Source organism: Erythrolamprus reginae, chromosome 10 (assembly GCF_031021105.1).
Source record: "Erythrolamprus reginae isolate rEryReg1 chromosome 10, rEryReg1.hap1, whole genome shotgun sequence".
In the NCBI taxonomy this organism is placed as follows: domain Eukaryota; kingdom Metazoa; phylum Chordata; class Lepidosauria; order Squamata; family Dipsadidae; genus Erythrolamprus; species Erythrolamprus reginae.
Window position 1 is genome coordinate 33,579,256 of NC_091959.1, and position 18,437 is coordinate 33,597,692.

The following is an 18,437-nucleotide window of genomic DNA, read 5'->3' on the forward strand; positions in this document are numbered from 1 at the left end:
TTCAGACATATAAGACATATAAGAGCCTTGGTGGTGCAGTGGTTGGAGTGCAGTACTGCAAGCTGCTTCTGTTGATCACCAGCTACCAGGAGTTTGGCAGATCGAATCTCAGTAGGCTCCAGGTTGACTCAGCCTTCCATCCTTGCAAGGTCAGTAAAATGAGGACCCAGATTGTTGGGGACAATAGGCTGACTCTCTGTAAACCCCTTAAAGAGGGCTGTAAAGTGGTACTGTATATAAGACTAAATGCTATATACTGCTTCACAGTGATTTTATAGCCCTCTCTAAGCGATTTACAGAGTCAGCCTCTTGCCCCCAACAAGCTGGGTCCTCATTTGACCCCCCTCGGAAGGAGGGAAGGCTGAGTCAACCTTGAACCGGTGAGGACTGAACTGCTGGTGGTACTGTATATACAAGCCAAGGTGGCGCAGTGGGTAGAGTGCAGTACTGCAGGCCACTAAAGCTGACTGCTAGATCTGCAGGTCAGCAGTTCAAATCTCATCACCGACTCACGGTTGACTCAATCTTCCATCCTTCTGAGGTGGGTCAAATGAGGACCCGGATTGTTGGGGGCAAGAGGCTGACTGTTGCCAACATGTTATAAGCAGCCCCGAGTGTAAGGAGAATGGCGGCATAAAAAAAACATTGAATAAATTAAATAATTGAATAAATAAACTTGGCAAGTGTAAGACTGGTGGACTTCAACTCCCAGAATTCTCAATGTTAATTTTCTATGCAGGCTCGTCTGGGTGGTCTCCCATCCAGGTCCCAACAAGTCCAATCCTGTTCAGCCTTTGGAAACAGGCTTTGGCCAACCCAAGCCAACCCGACCGGAGGGCGCCAAATCGGGACAAAGCCGCCCTGCGCAGGCATCATCCGGCTGGCAACTCCAGACGGGATTGCGCAACTCTCCCGCTCGGGGGCGGGGCAGGAGAGGGGGAGGCTTGACGCGGGGGTGCCTCCAAGAAGCGGAGAACAATAGGCAAGCCCCGCTAGCGGGGGTAGCCCGGGCCGGCGGGACCCACCAATCCAACGCTCCCACCGGCTCGTGGGCGTGGCTAAAAGAGACCGGTGCCTATATAAGCGGGCCCGCCGGTCGGCTTGCCCTTCTAGACTCCGCCGGGATGGCTGGGCGTGGTTGCTTTTCTCGTGGGTCCCTGCGCGCCGCTCGCTCCTTCCTCGCCTCCAGCCGTTCGCGATCGGCTCCGGCTCCCGCCGCAGCTCCGGCCCCGGATGGGGATGCCGTCCCGACGGACGAGGTGCCCGCGCACGGCACGCACCTCCGGCAACGCCCGCCGCCGCCGCCCCAACCGCGGGCGGTGAACTTCTCCGACGCCCGCGAAGCTTTCCGGAGCAAGAGCAGCTACGAGCTCCTGCGCGGGCTGCTCGTGCTCCGCCTCTGCGCCCTGGAGCCGCTGGTGCAGCGGGCCGAGCAGGTGAGCCGAGACACGGGCGGTTCTTTCGCTTTCTATTTAGGGAAGGGGGAGTAGAGCCTCCCTCGGCAGAAGCAGTCTATCCCGGCATAGCAGAAGCGCTTCGGCTTCAAATCGGGCTGGTGTTTTAAACAGGGATTTCCTCCCAAAGTATGAAAAAAAAAAAGATAGATGGAAGAGATCGGACTGGCCATTTGTCCGAAATAGGGTAGTAGAGCCTCCCTCTGCAGGGGCAGTCTATCCTGGCATAGCAGAAGCGTTTTGGCTGAGCCTTTGCTTCAAATCGGGCAGTGTTTTAGACGGGAATTTCACCCCAAAGGATCAAAAAAAAAAAAGAAGATAGGTGGAAGAGATCGGACTGGCCATTTGTCAGCAACAGGGTAGTAGAGCCTCCCTCTGCAGGGGCAGTCTATCCCGGCATAGCAGAAACGCTTTGGCTTAGTCTTTTTGCTTCAAATTGGGCTGGTGTTTTAAACAGGGATTTCATCTGAAAGGATGGGGGGGGGGAAGGAATGATAGGTGGAAGAGATCGGACTGGCCATTTGTCCGAAATACGTAGTAGAGCCTCCCTCTGCAGAGGCAGTCTATCTCGGCATAGCAGAAGCATGTTGGCTTTATCTCTTGCTTTAAATCGGGCTGGTGTTTTAAACAGGGATTTCATCCCAAAGGATGAAAAAAAGAAGCGATAGATGGAAGAGATCGGACTGCCCATTTGTCAGAAACAGGGTAGTAGAGCCTCCCTCGGCAGAGGCAGTCTATCCTGGGATAGCAGAAGCGCTTTGGCTTAATCCTTTGCTTCAGATCGGGCTGGTGTTTTAGATGGGAATTTCCTCCCAAAGGATGAAAAAAAGAAATGATAGGTGGAAGAGATCAGACTGTCCATTTGTCAGAAAGAGGGTAGTAGAGCCTCCCTCTGCAAAGGCAGTCTATCCCGGCATAGCAGAAGCACTTTGGCTGAGTCTCATGCTTTAAATTGGGCTGGTGTTTTAAACAGGGATTTCATCCCAAAGGATCAAAAAAAAAGAATGATAGGTGGAAGAGATTGGACTGCCCGTTTGTCAGAAATAGGGTAGTAGAGCCTCCCTCTCCAGGGGCAGTCTATCTTGGCAAAGTAGAAGCACTTTGGCTTAAGTCTTTTTGCTTCAAATTAGACGGAGATTTCCCAGTGAATGTAATGACAGAACTAAAGACGATACAGCAGAAGAGGAAAGCAAAGAGAGAAAATAAGAAAAATCAATTAAAAAACTGTGTCTTTTATAACTGGTTATGTTACCAAATATTCTGTCACCCATATTAACTTGAGGTTGGAAGTTAGGGATTTTTACATTATAAATGGTCTTATGTTCTTATTCTATGAAAAAAAAAACATGTTCATTTTGAGCCCATTGAAAGAGCAATCCTTATATGGCATTTCACTATTATAGACCATCTCATAGGTTTATTAGAGTTTCTCTAATGAACTGTTTTATCATAGCTTAATGCATTAATTGTTCAAGGGTTTATGATAGTTGTGCATCAAACAGGCCAAGATGAACAATTTTAATAAGTACCAGTTTATCAAACTGATTAGCTAGATAATTGCCACCCATGGTTAATTTCCATTTAGCAATTATCATGGCAATATAACAAACAGTTCATACATGTTCATGGTATAAAAGTCATTATTGTTGGTACAAACTTCAGTGGAACAGAAATGATCAAATGTTGTATTGCGATGAGCCGCTTGGTGCAGTCTATCCTGGCATGGCAGAAGTCTCTTGCTTCAAATCTGGCTGGTGTTTTAGACGGGAATTTCATCCAAAAGGATGGGGGGGGGGGAAAGAAACGATAGGTGGAAGAGATCGGACTGCCCATTTGTCAGAAATAGGATAGTAGAGCTTCCCTCTTCACAACAAACAACACAATATTACTCCAAGTAAATCAAACTTCTGTGAAATCCAACTGTCCACTTTAGGAAGCAACACTGATTGACAGTCCATTTCACCTGCTGTCGTGCACATTCCAATTTGGACAGAGCAAAGCATTCCATGAGACTGTTTCATTCGGATCAAGGATGTGTTATTTGAGTGCTCCCTTTATTTATTTATTTTTTAGCAGTATATGTGAAATAAAATAAACTTTGGAGAAAGCAGCAAAGCAATATAGCAAAGCTTGATTAGCAAGAACGGTGACAGCTCTGGAAATCATTCTTCCTAAGAACCAGGGAGTGTTTTATTATTATTATTATTATTATTATTATTATTATTATTATTATTATTATTGTTAATTAGATTTGTATGCCGCCCCTCTCCGTAGATTCGGGGCGGCTCACAACAATAATAAAACAATGTATAACAAATCTAATAATTAAAAGTCACTAAAACCCCTTTATTAAAAAGCAAGTTTTGCCAAAGAATTGAACGTCCTCTGGGTCAATCGGATCAGAGTGTACTTGCGGTTGCCTTTTGAGTCTTGTGGGGGGTTTTAAGCAACAGAGCCCCCTCTTTAATCGACTTCCCTCCCTTCCTTCCACAGTTGATGCACCTGAGCCAGAAGCTGCTGGGCCAAAAGCTCTTCGAGCACCTGATGAAACTGACCTTTTACGGGCAGTTTGTGGCTGGAGAAGACCAGGAAGCCATCAAGCCCCTCATCCGGCATAACCGTGCCTACGGCGTGGGCTCTGTGCTGGACTACAGTGTGGAGGAAGACTTGACCAGCGAGGAGGCGAAGAAGAAGGAACTTGAGTAAGAAACTCTTTCTCGGTGTGGCAAGAGCGGAGGGGGAAGGCTGGCTTTGTGCACCAAGTGCTGTTTGGAGAAGTTGAGGTCATATAGCCCATTACGTAAGAAGGGGTATGACAGGGGTGGTTGGAGGCGGCCTTGGTTTAGGGCAGTGGTTCTCAATCTTTCCAATGCCGCGGCCCCTCCTGTTCACGGGCTTTCTGATAAAGTCCAATCCCCGAAAAAACCTTAGAAATAAAACTCTCTATTCACTCAAGTAAGTGCAGGATACATGACGGGCTACAAAAATGACGGAAGGTCTTAAGCATAAAACTGATCAGGAAAGACTTCATGAACTCAATCTGTGTAGTCTGGAGCAGTGTTTCCCAACCTTGGCAACTTGAAGATATTTGGACTGGCTGGGGAATTCTGTGAGTTGAAGTCCAGATATCTTCAAGTTGCCAAGGTTGGGAAACACTGGTCTGGAGGACAGAAGGGAAAAGGGCGGGGGGGGGGGCACACACGATGGAAACATTTCAATATGTGAAAGGGTTAAATAATAATAATAACTTATTAGATTTGTATGCCGCCCCTCTCCGAAGGTTAATAGTGTTTTTAATAGGAAAGTGGTCACAAGAACAAGCGGACACAATCTGAGGTTAGTTGGGGGAAAGATCAGAAGCAATGGGAGAAAATATGATTTGACTAAAAGAGGAGTAGATGCTTGGAACAAACTTCCAGCAGACGTGGTTGGTCAATCCACAGGAAGTGAATTTAAACATGCCTGGGATAAACATAGATCCATCTCTTAAGATAAAATACAGGAAATAATATAAGGGCAGACTAGATGGACCAGGAGGTCTTTTTCTGCCGTCAGTCTTCTATGTTTCTATGAATGTAAATGTATAGGATGCAGAATTCTATCTCATTAAGAAACCAGCTTCGGCTCTGAGTCTGAGAAGCGTGCCAAACTACGTCGTTTATTACATTCCATAGCTAACCCCTTTTCCACTACTCAAAACATAATCAGAAGCTCACCGCATTCTTTTTGCTGCAGAGAGATCCAGCATAGAAAGTCTGTTGAGGTGGAAATTATGAATTGGGGGGGGGGGATCTGATTTTTTTAAAAAGAAGGTGGCGGCCACGGATCCGATTCCGTGACATCTCCAACGGTTCACTACCGGTTTGGGTGAATACAAGAAAGTTGCCATGTTTGGGGACCTCTTGTCTATCTCCAAAGGCTAAACAAGATTGGAATTATTGGAACCTGGATGGAAGACCACTCAGACAAGCCAGGATGGTGAATTAACATACTGGCTGGAGAATTCTGAGAGTTGAAGTCCACAAGTCTTAGAAGTTGCCACGTTTGAAGACCTCTGTCCTAAGACCAAGGGCAATTCCCGGGCACATACCCCCCCCCCTCTGAAATTAATGGAAAGCTTGCAAAACAAAACCAGAAATCCCGCCCCCCTCCCAGCAATGGATGGCATATAGTACCAAGCTTGCCAAGAGTCAGATTAACTGATCTCGCCAGGCCAGGCGGAAAGAGAAGCCAGGGGAAAATGCTCAGCACATGCCTTTGGCAGCTGCCTCTGTTGCGTAAGGGACCTGCCTGCCACGCATAGCTGGCTGAGGAATTCTGAGAGAGGAAGTCCACATGTCTTAAAAGTTGCCAGGTTTGGGGACCCCTGGGTTTATTTATTTATTTATTTTGTCCAATGTACAATAATACACAAGGAAGGTTATAGAGGATATACTCTATAATGCCCATGTAACACCAACACTCCGCAGTCTGCATTGGTTGCCGATCAGTTTCCGGTCACAATTCAAAGTGTTGGTCATCACCTATAAAGCCCTTCATGGCACCGGACCAGGGTATCTACGAGACTGCCTTCTGCCGCATGAATCCCAGCGACCGGTTAAGTCCCACAGAGTGGGCCTTCTCCGGGTCCTGTCCACAAAACAATCTCGTTTGGTGGGGCCCAGGGGAAAAGCCTTCTCTGTGGCGGCCCCGGCCCTCTGGAACCAACTCCCCCCAGAGATTAGAATTGCCCCCACCCTCCTCGCCTTTTGTAAGCTCCTTAAAACCCACCTCTGCCATCAGGCATGGGGGAACTGAGATATTCTTTCCCCCTAGGCCTTTACAATTTATGCATGCTATGTTTGTTTGTAGAGATGTTTGGTTTTACAATAAGGGTTTTTTAGTTCTTTTAGTATTGGATTTATATGATGTTTTTTATTACTGTTGTTAGCCACCCCGAGTCTACGGAGAGGGGCGGCATACAAATCCAATAAATAAATAAATAAATAATACTCAAGTAAGATATATTAGAGAAAGAGTAGAAGTGAAAATATAGGAATAAGATACATCAATAGGAGAATAGAAGAATATTGTAGAAAAGTATGAGAAGGATAGAATAGACGAATAGTAGATACGGTATATGAGAAACAGGAGAGACAATAGGACAAGGGACAGGAGGCACACTAGTGCACTTATGCACGCCCCTTTTACTGACCACTTAGAATTTTGGAGAGGTCAACCGTGGATAGTTTAAGGGGGAAATGTTGGGGGTTAGGGAATGACACTACTGAGTCCGGTAATGAGTTCCATGCTTTGACAACTTGTTGGGTTAGACCGACGTGTCTACAAGCTTGGAACTGTATTATACCTACCAACGGATGTGGACCAAGCTTTCTGAGACAAGGCAAGAAAGGGCTCATGGGGTTTTGGTGGACAGCTCAATGAAGATGTCAACCCAGTGCGCAGCAGCAGTAAAAAGAAGCGAATTCCATGCTTGGCATGATTAAGAAGGGAATTTAAAATAGGTCGGCAAGTGTTGTGTTGTCTCTGTACAAATCGATGGTGAGACCACACTTGGAGTCCTGTGTACAGTTCTGGTCACCTCACCTTAAGAAGGATATAATGGAACTGGGAAAGGTGCAAAAAAGGGCAACAAGAATGATCAAGGAAATGGAGCCCTTCCCTTATGAAACCAGGTTGCAATGCCTTGGTCTCTTGATCGAAGTGTATAAAATCATGCATGGGATAGAAAAGGGGGATATTATTTTCTCTATCACACAATACTGGACGAGGGGGTCCTCCCTAAAGCTCATAGGTAAGAAAGTGAGGACAAATAAAGGGAATTATTTCTTCACCCAGAGGGTCGCTGGTTTATGGAATTCCCTTCCAGAAGAGGTTGTGATAGCTGTCAGCCTTGATAGCTTCAAGGCAGGATTAGATAGATTCAGGGATGCCAAGTGTATCATAGGTGGTTATAGAAACGGATGTCCAAGTGCCACCTCTATGTTGGTTGAGGCTGGCAGGATTCCCTTGGGTTCCCTTTGTTGGGGGTCAGCGGAAAGGGAGCTTCTTGCCTTCTCTTTCTGCTCAAGATCCCCACGGATAATTGGTGGGCCACTGTGGGACACAGAATGCTGGACTCAATGGGCTTTGGCCTGATTCAGCAGGGCTCTTCTTAGGTTCTTATTAGAGCCTCCCTCACAATTAACTTGGAGGAAGAGGTTTTTACTAGGTTTTCCTCTCCACCTTTTCCCCCCAGAATCTTCCAATATCCTTCTGCATTATATTAATTAAATTTAATATTAATTTAAAAATACTTAGCAGTTTTTTTCTCTATACCACGGTATTTCCCGCCCATGACATCATACGTCATCGCCAAATAAATGTTAATAAATATCAGGATCATTAAGTATCTTCTTCAATGGTGAGCACCAGTAATGGTGAGTAATCTAAAGGCTGTTAAGGGAATGGAAAATTGTAATTTAGGGGTTTAAAGTGTTAGGGGATATCCTGTGATACTGTTCATAGCCAAAAATAGTGTAATTACTTCCGCATCTCTACTTCACAGAAATTTGATTTTCACGGGTGGTCTTGGAACGCATCCCCCGTGAAAGTCAAGGGAATACTGTATTTTAAAAATCAGTCATACACACTCAGACTTCAGCCCCACATAAAAGTCATTGGCCCGGAGGCCTAAGATCTAATTGCCCCAAGCCTGGCGACATGGATGAGTCTTAAGACTCTTATGGAAGGCAAGGAGGGTGAGGGCAGCGCGAATCTCGGGGGGGGGGGACTGGTTCCAGAGGCCCAGGGCCCCCACAGAGAAGGCTCTCTCTCTCTTTGGCCCCACCGAGGGACATTGTCTGGTTGACGGGACCTGGAGAAGGTCGACTGTGTGGGACCTAACAGTGTTATTGTTGTAAGCTGCCCTGAGTCCCGTTGGGAATGGGTGGCATAGAAGTCAAATGATTTAAATTAAAATTTTAAAAGCAGCCCTGGTTGAGGAATGTGACCGTTCCAAGGAGCTCACTTGAGGTCACCCCTGGATTCTGCTTGGTGCTGTTGGCTGCCCCTCCCTTCGGTTCCCGGCACAGCTTGTCCTGCACACTTTCGTTTCCTGTTTGCATTCGATTTGCATCGGAATCTGGAAGCAGGAACTGATTACGGAGGGAGAGAGGCCCTCACACGCCCCTTGGGAATTTGCTTGTGCGCTGCCCAGGAGGAAAGCTGAGAAGGTCCCGGCTGGCCTTTGCGTCACCAGAAGAATGTTGTTTCTTCTCCTTGGGACACGGTGTATTCGGTGTATTCCTTGTGACTTGCCAAAGGAAGAGCTTTCTGCTCTCCGATTGGCCGAGGGGCGGCAGGCCCCCTCACCCGGATTGGCTGCCTGGGAGGCAGATCCCTTATGCAACAGAGGCAGCTGGCAGGCACATGTGCTGAGATTGGGATCTTTTCTACTCCTGGCTTCTCTTTCCGCCTGGCCTGGCGGGATCAGTTAATCCGGCTCTTGGCAAGCCTGGTACTATGTGCCATCTGATCTGGAGGGATAGGGCATTTCAGGTTTTGTTTTGCAAGCTTTCCATTCATTTCAGTGTGTGTGTGAACCATGGAATTGCCCTTGCAAGGGTGTCCAGCAAACCGGGAAATCAGGGAATTATCAGGGAAACTGGCAGTTTGGGAAATATCAGGGAATTATCAGGAAATTCCTTTTTTTAAAAAAAAATAAATTTTATTGATTTTTATAATAATAATAATAAAAACAAATACACACTACACAAAAACAGTGTACAGTGGTCCAAAGTGGTCCAAAGACAGGCTACAAAAATAGTGGAAGGTCTGAAGCATAAAACATATTAGGAAAGACTTCATGAACTCAATCTGTATAGTCTGGAGGACAGAAGGGAAAGGGGGGACAGGATCAAAACATTTAAATATGTGAAAGGGTTAAATAAGTTTCAGGAGGGAAGTGTTTTTAATGGGAAAGTGAACCCAAGAATAAGGGGACACAATCTAAGGTTAGTTGGGGGAAAGATCAGAAGCAACGTGAGAAAATATTAGTTTACTGAAAGAGTGGTAGATGCTTGGAACAAACTTCCAGCAGACGTGGTTGATAAATCCAGTCACTGAATTTAAACATGCCTGGGATAAACATAGATCTATCCTAAGGGCAGACTAGATTGACCAGGAGGTCTTTTTCTGCCATCAATCGTCTATGTTTCTATGTGATATGTGCTCCCACCACCCAACATCATTCATTCCGTTCCTCAACCAAATGAGAGAAGGCCAACTCTGTGGATCCTTATCGATGGCAGGGAACTAGGAGGTAGAAGGTGGTCCCGTAACTTTAAACTTGCCCATTTAGCTCCCAGAATTCCCCATCCGGCATGTTAATTCACCATCCTGGCTTGTCTGGGTGGTCTCCCATCCAGGTTCCAACAAGTCCAATCTTGTTTGGCCTTTGGAGATAGGACAGGAGTTCCCAAACGTGGCAACTTTTAAGACTTGTGGACTTCAACTCCCAGAATTAGGATTCTGGGAGTTGAAGTCCATAAGGTTTAAAAGTTGCCAAGTTTGGGGGCCTCTCTTTTAAGGGTCAACAATCTGGTGATCTTCCTCCTTACCAATATAGGAGAGTATTTGTAGCTCAGGGTTGAAATGAGGCATCCTTGGTCCTTTCTGAGCTTGGCAGATATTATACGCATTGATGATGTTACCTAATTTGGGTAGTGAGACATCTAATCCAGTGAAAAGAAAAAAACTAGGTGTAACATGATAGCACTGTTCCAGTATTTGAAGGGTTGCAACTTGTTTTCCAAAGACAAGACAAGAAATAATGGATGGAATCTAACCCAGGCGAGAAGCAACGTGGAATTAAGGAGAAACCCCTGGTGGGCTACAAAGATTTTCTCTTCCATCCTGCCAACTCCAGGGGAGTTTTTTATCTTTGGAATGAACATGTCTAAAGCCATTCGTTGCTTTTTTGCTGTTGGTTTAGCTCCAGGGAACTTTGCATTTTTCTTGATTCACTGAACCGAAAGCTTTCTCAGTCACTTTCCCAGAGAGTTTTTTTCCTGCCCCAGAGTAAATACGGGCACGCCCTGGCACTGACAGCTCCTGTCAAGGGCCATCAGGCACTTAGTCATTTCTGGGCTGGGATTTCCGCCAGCATTCGCTGCCAGGTTACTGGGAAACACACACACACAGAGATACGCGCAACCTTTAGTTACCTTGAAAAGTAGGCACAGCTGGATTGGACCATGGGGGAAATGTGCAAGGCACAGCTATATGGCAACTTTATTACATCAGAACATGATGTGCACCCTTTGGGATTTTTGAAACTTATTGGACAACGTGTCATTTTAAAAAAATGAGGACATTGGGAAGAAGAGAAGTTCATGTTTGAAATAACTATTTAAGCCATGAAGCCTGCAGTCCCCTGTCAGGGCAACACTCCAAATATGGGGCGAGTTCGCTGCTGACCTGTCCAGGTTAGGTTAGGTTTATTGGATTTATATACCGCCCCTCTCCGCAAGCGCAGGAATACTTACTTCCACAGCTTGGGAATCGATCAAAACAGAGATGGAAGGGACCTTGAAGGTCTTCTAGTCTCCCCCCTCCCCGCTCAAATAGAAACATGGAAACATAGAAGATTGACGGCAGAAAAAGACCTCCTGGTCCATCTAGTCTGCCCTTGTACTATTTCCTGTATTTTATCTTAGGATGGATATATGTTTATCCCAGGAATTTTTAAATTCAGTTCCTGGGGATTTACCAACCACGTCTGCTGGAAGTTTGTTCCAAGCATCTACGACTCTTTCAGTAAAATAATATTTTCTCACGTTGCTTTTGATCTTTCCCCCAACTAACCTCAGATTGTGCCCCCTTGTTCTTGGGTTCCCTTTCCTATTAAAAACTCTTCCCTCCTGAACCTTATTTAACCCTTAAACATATTAAAATCTTTCGATCATGTCCCCCCTTTCCCTCCTGTCCTCCAGACTAAGAGACTCTCTACGACAGAGGTCTTCAAACTTGGCAAATTTAAGACGTGTGAACTTCAACTCTCAGAATTCTCATGTGAGCTCTCCATCGTGGCTTGTCTTGGGACCCCCGTGTCCTATCTACAAAAGCTGAACAGGGTTGGACTTATTGGAACCTGGATAGGAGATAAGCCAGGATGGTGAATTCACATGAGAATTCTGGGAGTTGACGTCCACCAGTCTTAAAAGTTGCCAAGTTTGAAGACCCCTGCTCTACAATTTCAGACAAGTGGCTTTCCAGTCTCTCCTTGAAAACTTCCAGTGACGATGCGCCCATAACGGGATGTGAAACTCGATTTCATTGAAGATCTCATCAGGGTTGTGCTTGACCTGTTTTTGCTGGGGAGAGGCACTGCCAGCTGGTCCTTTGCTGTTCCTCCAGGCCAGATCTAAGCATCCCATGGGCCACGTCATGAGTTTGACACCCCCCCCAGCTATAACATCTGAAGGCCAGCTGTTCCATTAGTTAATTGTCCTCCCTGTTAGGAATGCCAAGTTGCTTCTCTCCTTGATTAATTTCCATCCACTGTTTCTTCTCCTGTTTGTTTCAAAGGAAGATTCAACTGTCATTTTGTCTAAAATGCTGTAGGACAGTGATGACAAACCTTTTTTGCTTCGTGTGCCAAAAGTGGTGTGTGTGCATATGTGTGCATATACCCACCCCTTCCCTGCCCCCACGCATGTGCACCCCCCACACGCATTGCTCCTGCACATGTGCCCAGACTTTACTGATACGTGAAAAAAATACCCAAACATCAACAACTTGATAAAAACCAGTTAAATTTGGTCATCCATATTACAACTGCAGCCACAATAGCTTACACACGAATGTGGGAAAATGAAGGAACTCCACAGGAAGGGCAGATTCTGGAGACAATTATACACTGCGCAGAAATGGACAAACTAACATTAGAACTTAAAAATAAAGAAGAATCTACATTTTATAACTGCTGGGATTTATTCTATCACTGGCTAGAAAAAGGGCCAAACCGTCATAACATACTAATTGGTTAAAGTATAAAGAAAAAACTACCTGGTGATAATGTATAATGGAAATTTAGAAAATTAAGATATTTATACTAATTAAGATCATAACTTTTCTTTTTTTCTTGTCAATCAGTAATTATCAATTATTATTTAAAAGAGGCAATAGAAAATATACATAGTTAATACCATTATTCAGACTTGCAGCATACTCGCCCGCTTTTTATTTTTTATTCTTTGTAAGTTTCATAAGTGTTAAATGTGTATTGTAAATGTGTATTTGTATTGTTTATAGATGTAAATAAAATTTGTTTAAAAAAAATACCCAAATGGGCAAACCGGAGGTTTGGAAAATGTACTTCTGGTTTGCCCATTGTGCTGTTTTTGGCACTCCAGGGCTTCATGAAGCTTCCCTGAACTCTCCGGAGTGCAAACAAACAGCACAACGGCAAACAGGAAGTGCGTTTTTCCAAACTTCCGGTTTGTCTGTTGGGGTTGGGGGGGTTTGCCTCCTGGGCTTTTTTTTATTTTTGCTTCCTGAAGTCTCCGGAGGGAAAAGTGGCCTCCAATATAGCTCCGCGTGTCAGCTGTGGCACATGTGCCACAGGTTCACCATCAGGCGTGTAGGGACTCCTACTTGAGCAGTTTAGGGGCAGGGGGATGTTGGACTAGATGGCCTACAAGGGATCTTGGAGTCCTAGAGGGCAACCATTTAAATAGGAGCCAGCCATGTGCAGCAGCTGCCAAAATAGCCAACACGGTTCAAGGCTACATTAACAGAGGGAGAGAATCAAGATCACGTGAAGGGTTAATACCATTTTATAAAGCCTTAGTAAGGCCACACTTGGAATCCTGCATTCAGTTTTGGTCATCACAATGCAAAAAGGATGTTGAGACTCTAGGAAAAGTACAGAGAAGAGCGGCAAAGAGGATTAGCGGACTGAAGGCTAAAACATATGAAGAAACGTTGCAGGAACTGGGCATGGCTAGTTAATGAAAAGATAGGACCAGGGGAGACATGATAGCAGTCTTCCATATCTCAGAGGTTGCCACAAAGAAGAGGGAGCCAACCTCTTCTCCAAAGCACCTGGGGGTAGGATAAGAAGCAATGAGTAGAAACTAAACAAGGAGAGAAGCAAGAACTAAGGAGAAATTTCCTGACAGTTAGAATAATTAATCCATGGAACAACTTACCTCCAGAAGTTGTGAATGCTCCAATACTGGAAGATTTTAAGAAGATGTTAGAAAACCATCTGTCTGAAATAGTGTAGGGGTTTCCTGCCTAGGCAGTGGGTTGGACTAGAAGACCTCCAAAGTCCCTTCCAACTCTGTTAGAAACATAAAAGATTGACAGCAGAAAAAGACCTCATGGTCCATCTAGTCTGCCATTATACTATTTCTTGTATTTTATCTTAGGATGGATCTATGTTTACCCCAGGCATGTTTAAATTCAGTTCCTGGGGATTTACCCACCACGTCTGCTGGAAGTTTGTTCCAAGCATCATCTACTCTTTCAGTAAAATAATATTTTCTCACGTTACTTCTGATCTTTCCCGCAACTAACCTCAGGTTGTGCCCCCTTGTTCTTCTGTTCACTTTCCTATTAAAAACACTTCCCTCCTGAACCTTATTTAACCCTTTAACATATTTAAATGTTTCGATCATGTCCCCCCCTTTCCCTTCTGTCCTCCAGACTAGACAGATTGAGTTCATAAAGTCTTTCCTGATAAGTTTGATGCTTAAGACCTTCCACCATTTTTGTAGCCCGTCTTTGTAGCCCGTTCAATTTTATCCATATCTTTTTGTAGGTGAGGTCTCCAGAACTGAACACACTGTTGTTGTTGTTGTTGTTGTTGTTGTTGTTGTTATTGTTGAGGTCCCTTTCAACTCTAATAAATAAAATAATCTAATTCTGCCCTCTGGTGCTTTGGAAAATAAGTTGACACACAAACCCCCTTCTTTGTGACAGCTCCATAGATATCGGAAGGCTGCTATTTAATCAAGATCTGCTAAATCCTTTATTACAAAGCCAGAATCCTTTCTTGGACCTCACTGGAAACATTGTGGAGTACACATGGGGAGGGGGAGGATTGCCATGCAGACGCTGCCCTTGGAAGTGGATCTGGAGGAGGGACAAGCCAACTCCTTCCCTTCCCATCCACTCCCACCCCCTTTCCTTAATTTCCTTAGGCAAAGCATTATACAGATTCCAGCAGCCCCTCTTGAGTGACAAGATTTCTGGTTAGGGGAATTGAACAGCCCATGTTTCATGCAGCTCCTCGGGTTGCAAATTCCTCCAAAGCTCCCTGGAGCTTCTTTACTTTGATAGGCTTCACTTGGGGAGGGTCTCCATCTGTTCTTGCGGCAGCTGCCCTCTCTTCGTGCCCCCCACCCCGCCCCCACTACTGAATTCCATTCCGCTTACTGCTTTCCAATGTGAAGACTGCAGTCTGGCTAAATCTTCCGATATTGCCAATTGTGTATGTAACTTCAAATATAAACTGAACAAACAAAATCTCACAGATAACCCCCACTCAGTAAAAGACCTCGGAATACTAATATCAAATGACCTAAGTGCCAAAGCCCACTGCAACAACATCGCCAAAAAGGCTTAAGTGTAGCCAACAATCTCACACTACTTACCAGAGCCTACAAAACTTTCGCTAGACCCATCCTTGAATACAGCTCATCTGTTTGGAACCCATACCGCATCTCGGACATTAACACCATCAAAAATGTCCAAAAATACTTCACCAGAAGAGCCCTTCACTCCCCCACTCGAAACAGAATACCCTACGAATCAAGACTTACAATCCTGGATCTTGAAACCTTAGAACTATGACAGCTCAAACACGATCTAAGTATTGCCCACAAGATTATATGCTGCAATGTCCTGCCTGTCAAAGACTACTTCACCTTCAACCACAACAACACAAGAGCACGCAACAGATTCAAGCTTAATATTAACCGCTCCAAACTTGACTGTAAAAAATATGACTTTAGCAATCGAGTTGTCGCAGCGTGGAACTCACTACGGAACTCTGTAGTATCATCCCCTAACCCCCAACACTTTACACTTAGACTATCTACGGTTGACCTCACCAGGTTCCTAAGAGGTCAGTAAGGGGCGTACATAAGTGCACCAGAGTGCCTTCCGTCCCCTATCCCATAGTCTCTCCTATATCTCCTATATCTTCTCTTCTATCTCTTCTATCTTTTCTGCTATTCTCTCTAGTTATATTTTACTCCTATATTTTCTCGTCTATTCTTTCTTTAATATATTCTACTCGAAAATATCCTGCATAACCTTCATTGTGTATTATTGTGCATTGGACAAAACAAATAAATAAAAATAAATAAATAAAACTCAGGCTGGCAGGTCCCATCTCCTAAATCTTCCGGTTGCTCTGTCCAGTTATGGGGCTCCCCTTGTCTGGGGCTGTGTTCACTGCTTGCAGATTTGAGAGACTTGGGAGGGGCGGCCTAGAGACCCATGGCAGAAAAAAAGTAAAAACTTTTCCTCCTTCCTTCCTTCCCAGCTCCTGTGTCTCTGCATTTGAGAAGGAAACAGGCAGTAAGTAAAGTTGCTGAGGAATGCTCCAGCCTCTTTTAACTTCCCACCACTTGCTTGGGGTCTCCAACCTGTCCCGCGAGACTTTGGCCTGGTTGCTGGTTGCCCGCCCACACAGCCAAGAGGCAACATTTTTCTCTCTGGTTCCTTTTGACCAAGGGTCCCAAAGTGATTTTTTCAAAAGGCAACTGGAATTTGTGGTGTGGTTTTTTCGTTTCGTTTGAAGATGTTTCACTTTGCCTGCAAGAAGCTTCTTCAGTTCTGGCTGGATGGCAGGGAATGGAGGGATTGATTAAGAACATAAGAACCTAAGAGGAGTCCTGCTGAATCGGGCCAAAGCCCATGAAGTCCAGCATTCTATGGCCCACCAATTGTCCATGGGGATCTTGAGCAGAAAGGGAAGGCAAAACTCTCCTTTTCCCTGGACCCCCAACAAATGGGACCCAAGGGAACCCTGCCTGCCTCAACCAACATAGAGGCAGCACTTGGAAGAAAGGAGGGAGGGAAGGAGAAAAAGAAGGAAGGAAGGAAGGAGAGTAGGAAGGAGAAGGGAGGGGGAGAGGGAAGGAAGGAAGGAAGGAAGGAAGGAAGGAAGGAAGGAAGGAAGGAAGGAAGGAAGGAAGGAAGGAAGGAAGGAAGGAAGGAAGGAAGGAAGGAGCAAGCTCTGGAGGAAACACAAACGGTCCTTGAGCCAAATTGGGATTCTTTTGGTTTTCAGCTGTAATAATGTGAGGGAGGGAGGGAAAGAGAGAAGGAGGGAAGGAAAAGCCTTGTTGAATCAGGCCAAAGCCCATTGAGTCCAGCATTCTGTGTCTCATAGTGACCCACCAATTGTCCATGGGGATCTTGAGTGGAAAGAAAAGGCAAAACTCTCCCTTTCCCTTGACCCCCAACAAATGGGACCCAAGGCAACCCTGCCCGCCTCAACCAACATAGAGGCGGCACTTGGAAGAAAGAACAGAGGGAAGGAGAGAAAGAAGGAAGGAAGGAGGGTAGAAAGGAGAAGGGAGAGTGAAAGAGAAGGAGGGAAGGAGGGAAAGAAGGAAGGAAGAAAGGAGTGAGGGAAAGAGAGAAGGAGAGAAGGAAGAACATAAGAAGAGCCATGCTGAATCGGGCCAAAGCCCCTTGAGTCCAGCATTCTGTGTCCCCCCAATTGTCCATGGGGAGTGTTTCAATAACTACCGATACACTTGGCATCCATGAATCTGTCTAATCCTGCCTTGAAGCTATCCAGGCTGACAGCTGTCATGACCTCTTCTGGAAAGGAATTGCATCAACCAAGGACCCTCTGGGTGAAGAAATAGTCCCCCCCCCTTTTCCCCCTTGATTCTCCTTGCAGACTAAGCTGGTTGTTTGCATCCTTTTAGAGAGTCATTGAGGCCACCTGGAAGTTTTATATGTGCCCTCGTGATCACTTGAGTTGCGCAAGTGAGTGTGGAGCCTTCTTCCAACTGTTGAAAGGACTGTGTTCCTTCCATTCCCCACCATCCAAGTCAGAACTGAAGAAGCTTCCTGGGTGAGAAGTGAAACCTCTTCAACGAAATAACTAGAAAGCCCAGTTGCCTCTTGAAAACAAAAAGTGCCTCTGGGACAACCATGACCTGGATGACTTGAGAATCTCCATAGACGTTTTGACCAAGGGCTGCTGACCAGGGAGGTCCCAGAAGAAGCTGTAGGTCAAGAGGACCTTTTAGGTCTTTCCATGGTGCACATCCAAAGGGGTGGGGCCCCAGCTTTTTCTCAGGGAGGAATTCTGAACAGTAAATAGCTGCCCTGTTTGTTCCTCAGCACCCCAAAATGTGCTGAGAGAAAAACTGACCCGAAGGGCTAAAGATCGTAATGACGAACCTGTGGCACAAGTGAAAACCATATTTGTGGGTATGCAAGCTCAGTTTCATCCAGCTGATTTTCAGGCCTTCTGGGCTCAATGGGAGTTGGGAAGCAGCCTGCTTTCAGCCTCCATGGAAGGCCCAGTTTTTTGTTCTCCCCAAGCTCCAGAGCCTTTCTAGGAGCCCAGGGAGGGAGAAAATGGCCTTCCCCACCCACCCATCCAACCCACTGGAGGCAGAAAATAGCCCTTTTGCCAACTTCTTCCATTTGGGAAATGAACCATTTTCTACCTCCAGAGGACCTCCTCTAGGAGCCTGGGGAAACTTTTTTTGCCCTCCCCAGGCTCCTAGAAAGGCTCTGAAGCCTGGGGAGTGCAACAAAACAGAACTTCCAGCCCAAATGGAAGTCACCCAATGGAATGTTTCTGGCATCCGGAGGACCTCCGAGGGAGGGGAGGCTGTTTTTGCCCTCCCCAGGCTCCTAGAAAGGCTCTAAAGCATGGGTCCTCAAACTTAGCCCCTTTAATATTTGTGGACTTTAACCACCTGGATTCTCCAGCCAGCTACGCTATGCTATGCTGGC

General features: G+C 45.7%; 1 protein-coding gene across 1 annotated transcript in view; it reads left to right on the forward strand.

Annotated features, from left to right (window-relative positions):
- The first annotated feature begins 952 nt into the window (after positions 1-952).
- The window catches only part of PRODH (proline dehydrogenase 1), a 42,025-nt gene continuing 24,540 nt past the window's right edge, over positions 953-18,437 (forward strand). The window contains exons 1-3 of the mRNA XM_070762166.1: positions 953-1,436; positions 3,948-4,156; positions 15,994-16,028. Of these exons, the coding sequence (XP_070618267.1) occupies positions 1,125-1,436; positions 3,948-4,156; positions 15,994-16,028 (556 nt within the window). The 5' untranslated portion in view covers positions 953-1,124. The remainder of the gene's footprint in view (positions 1,437-3,947; positions 4,157-15,993; positions 16,029-18,437) is intronic.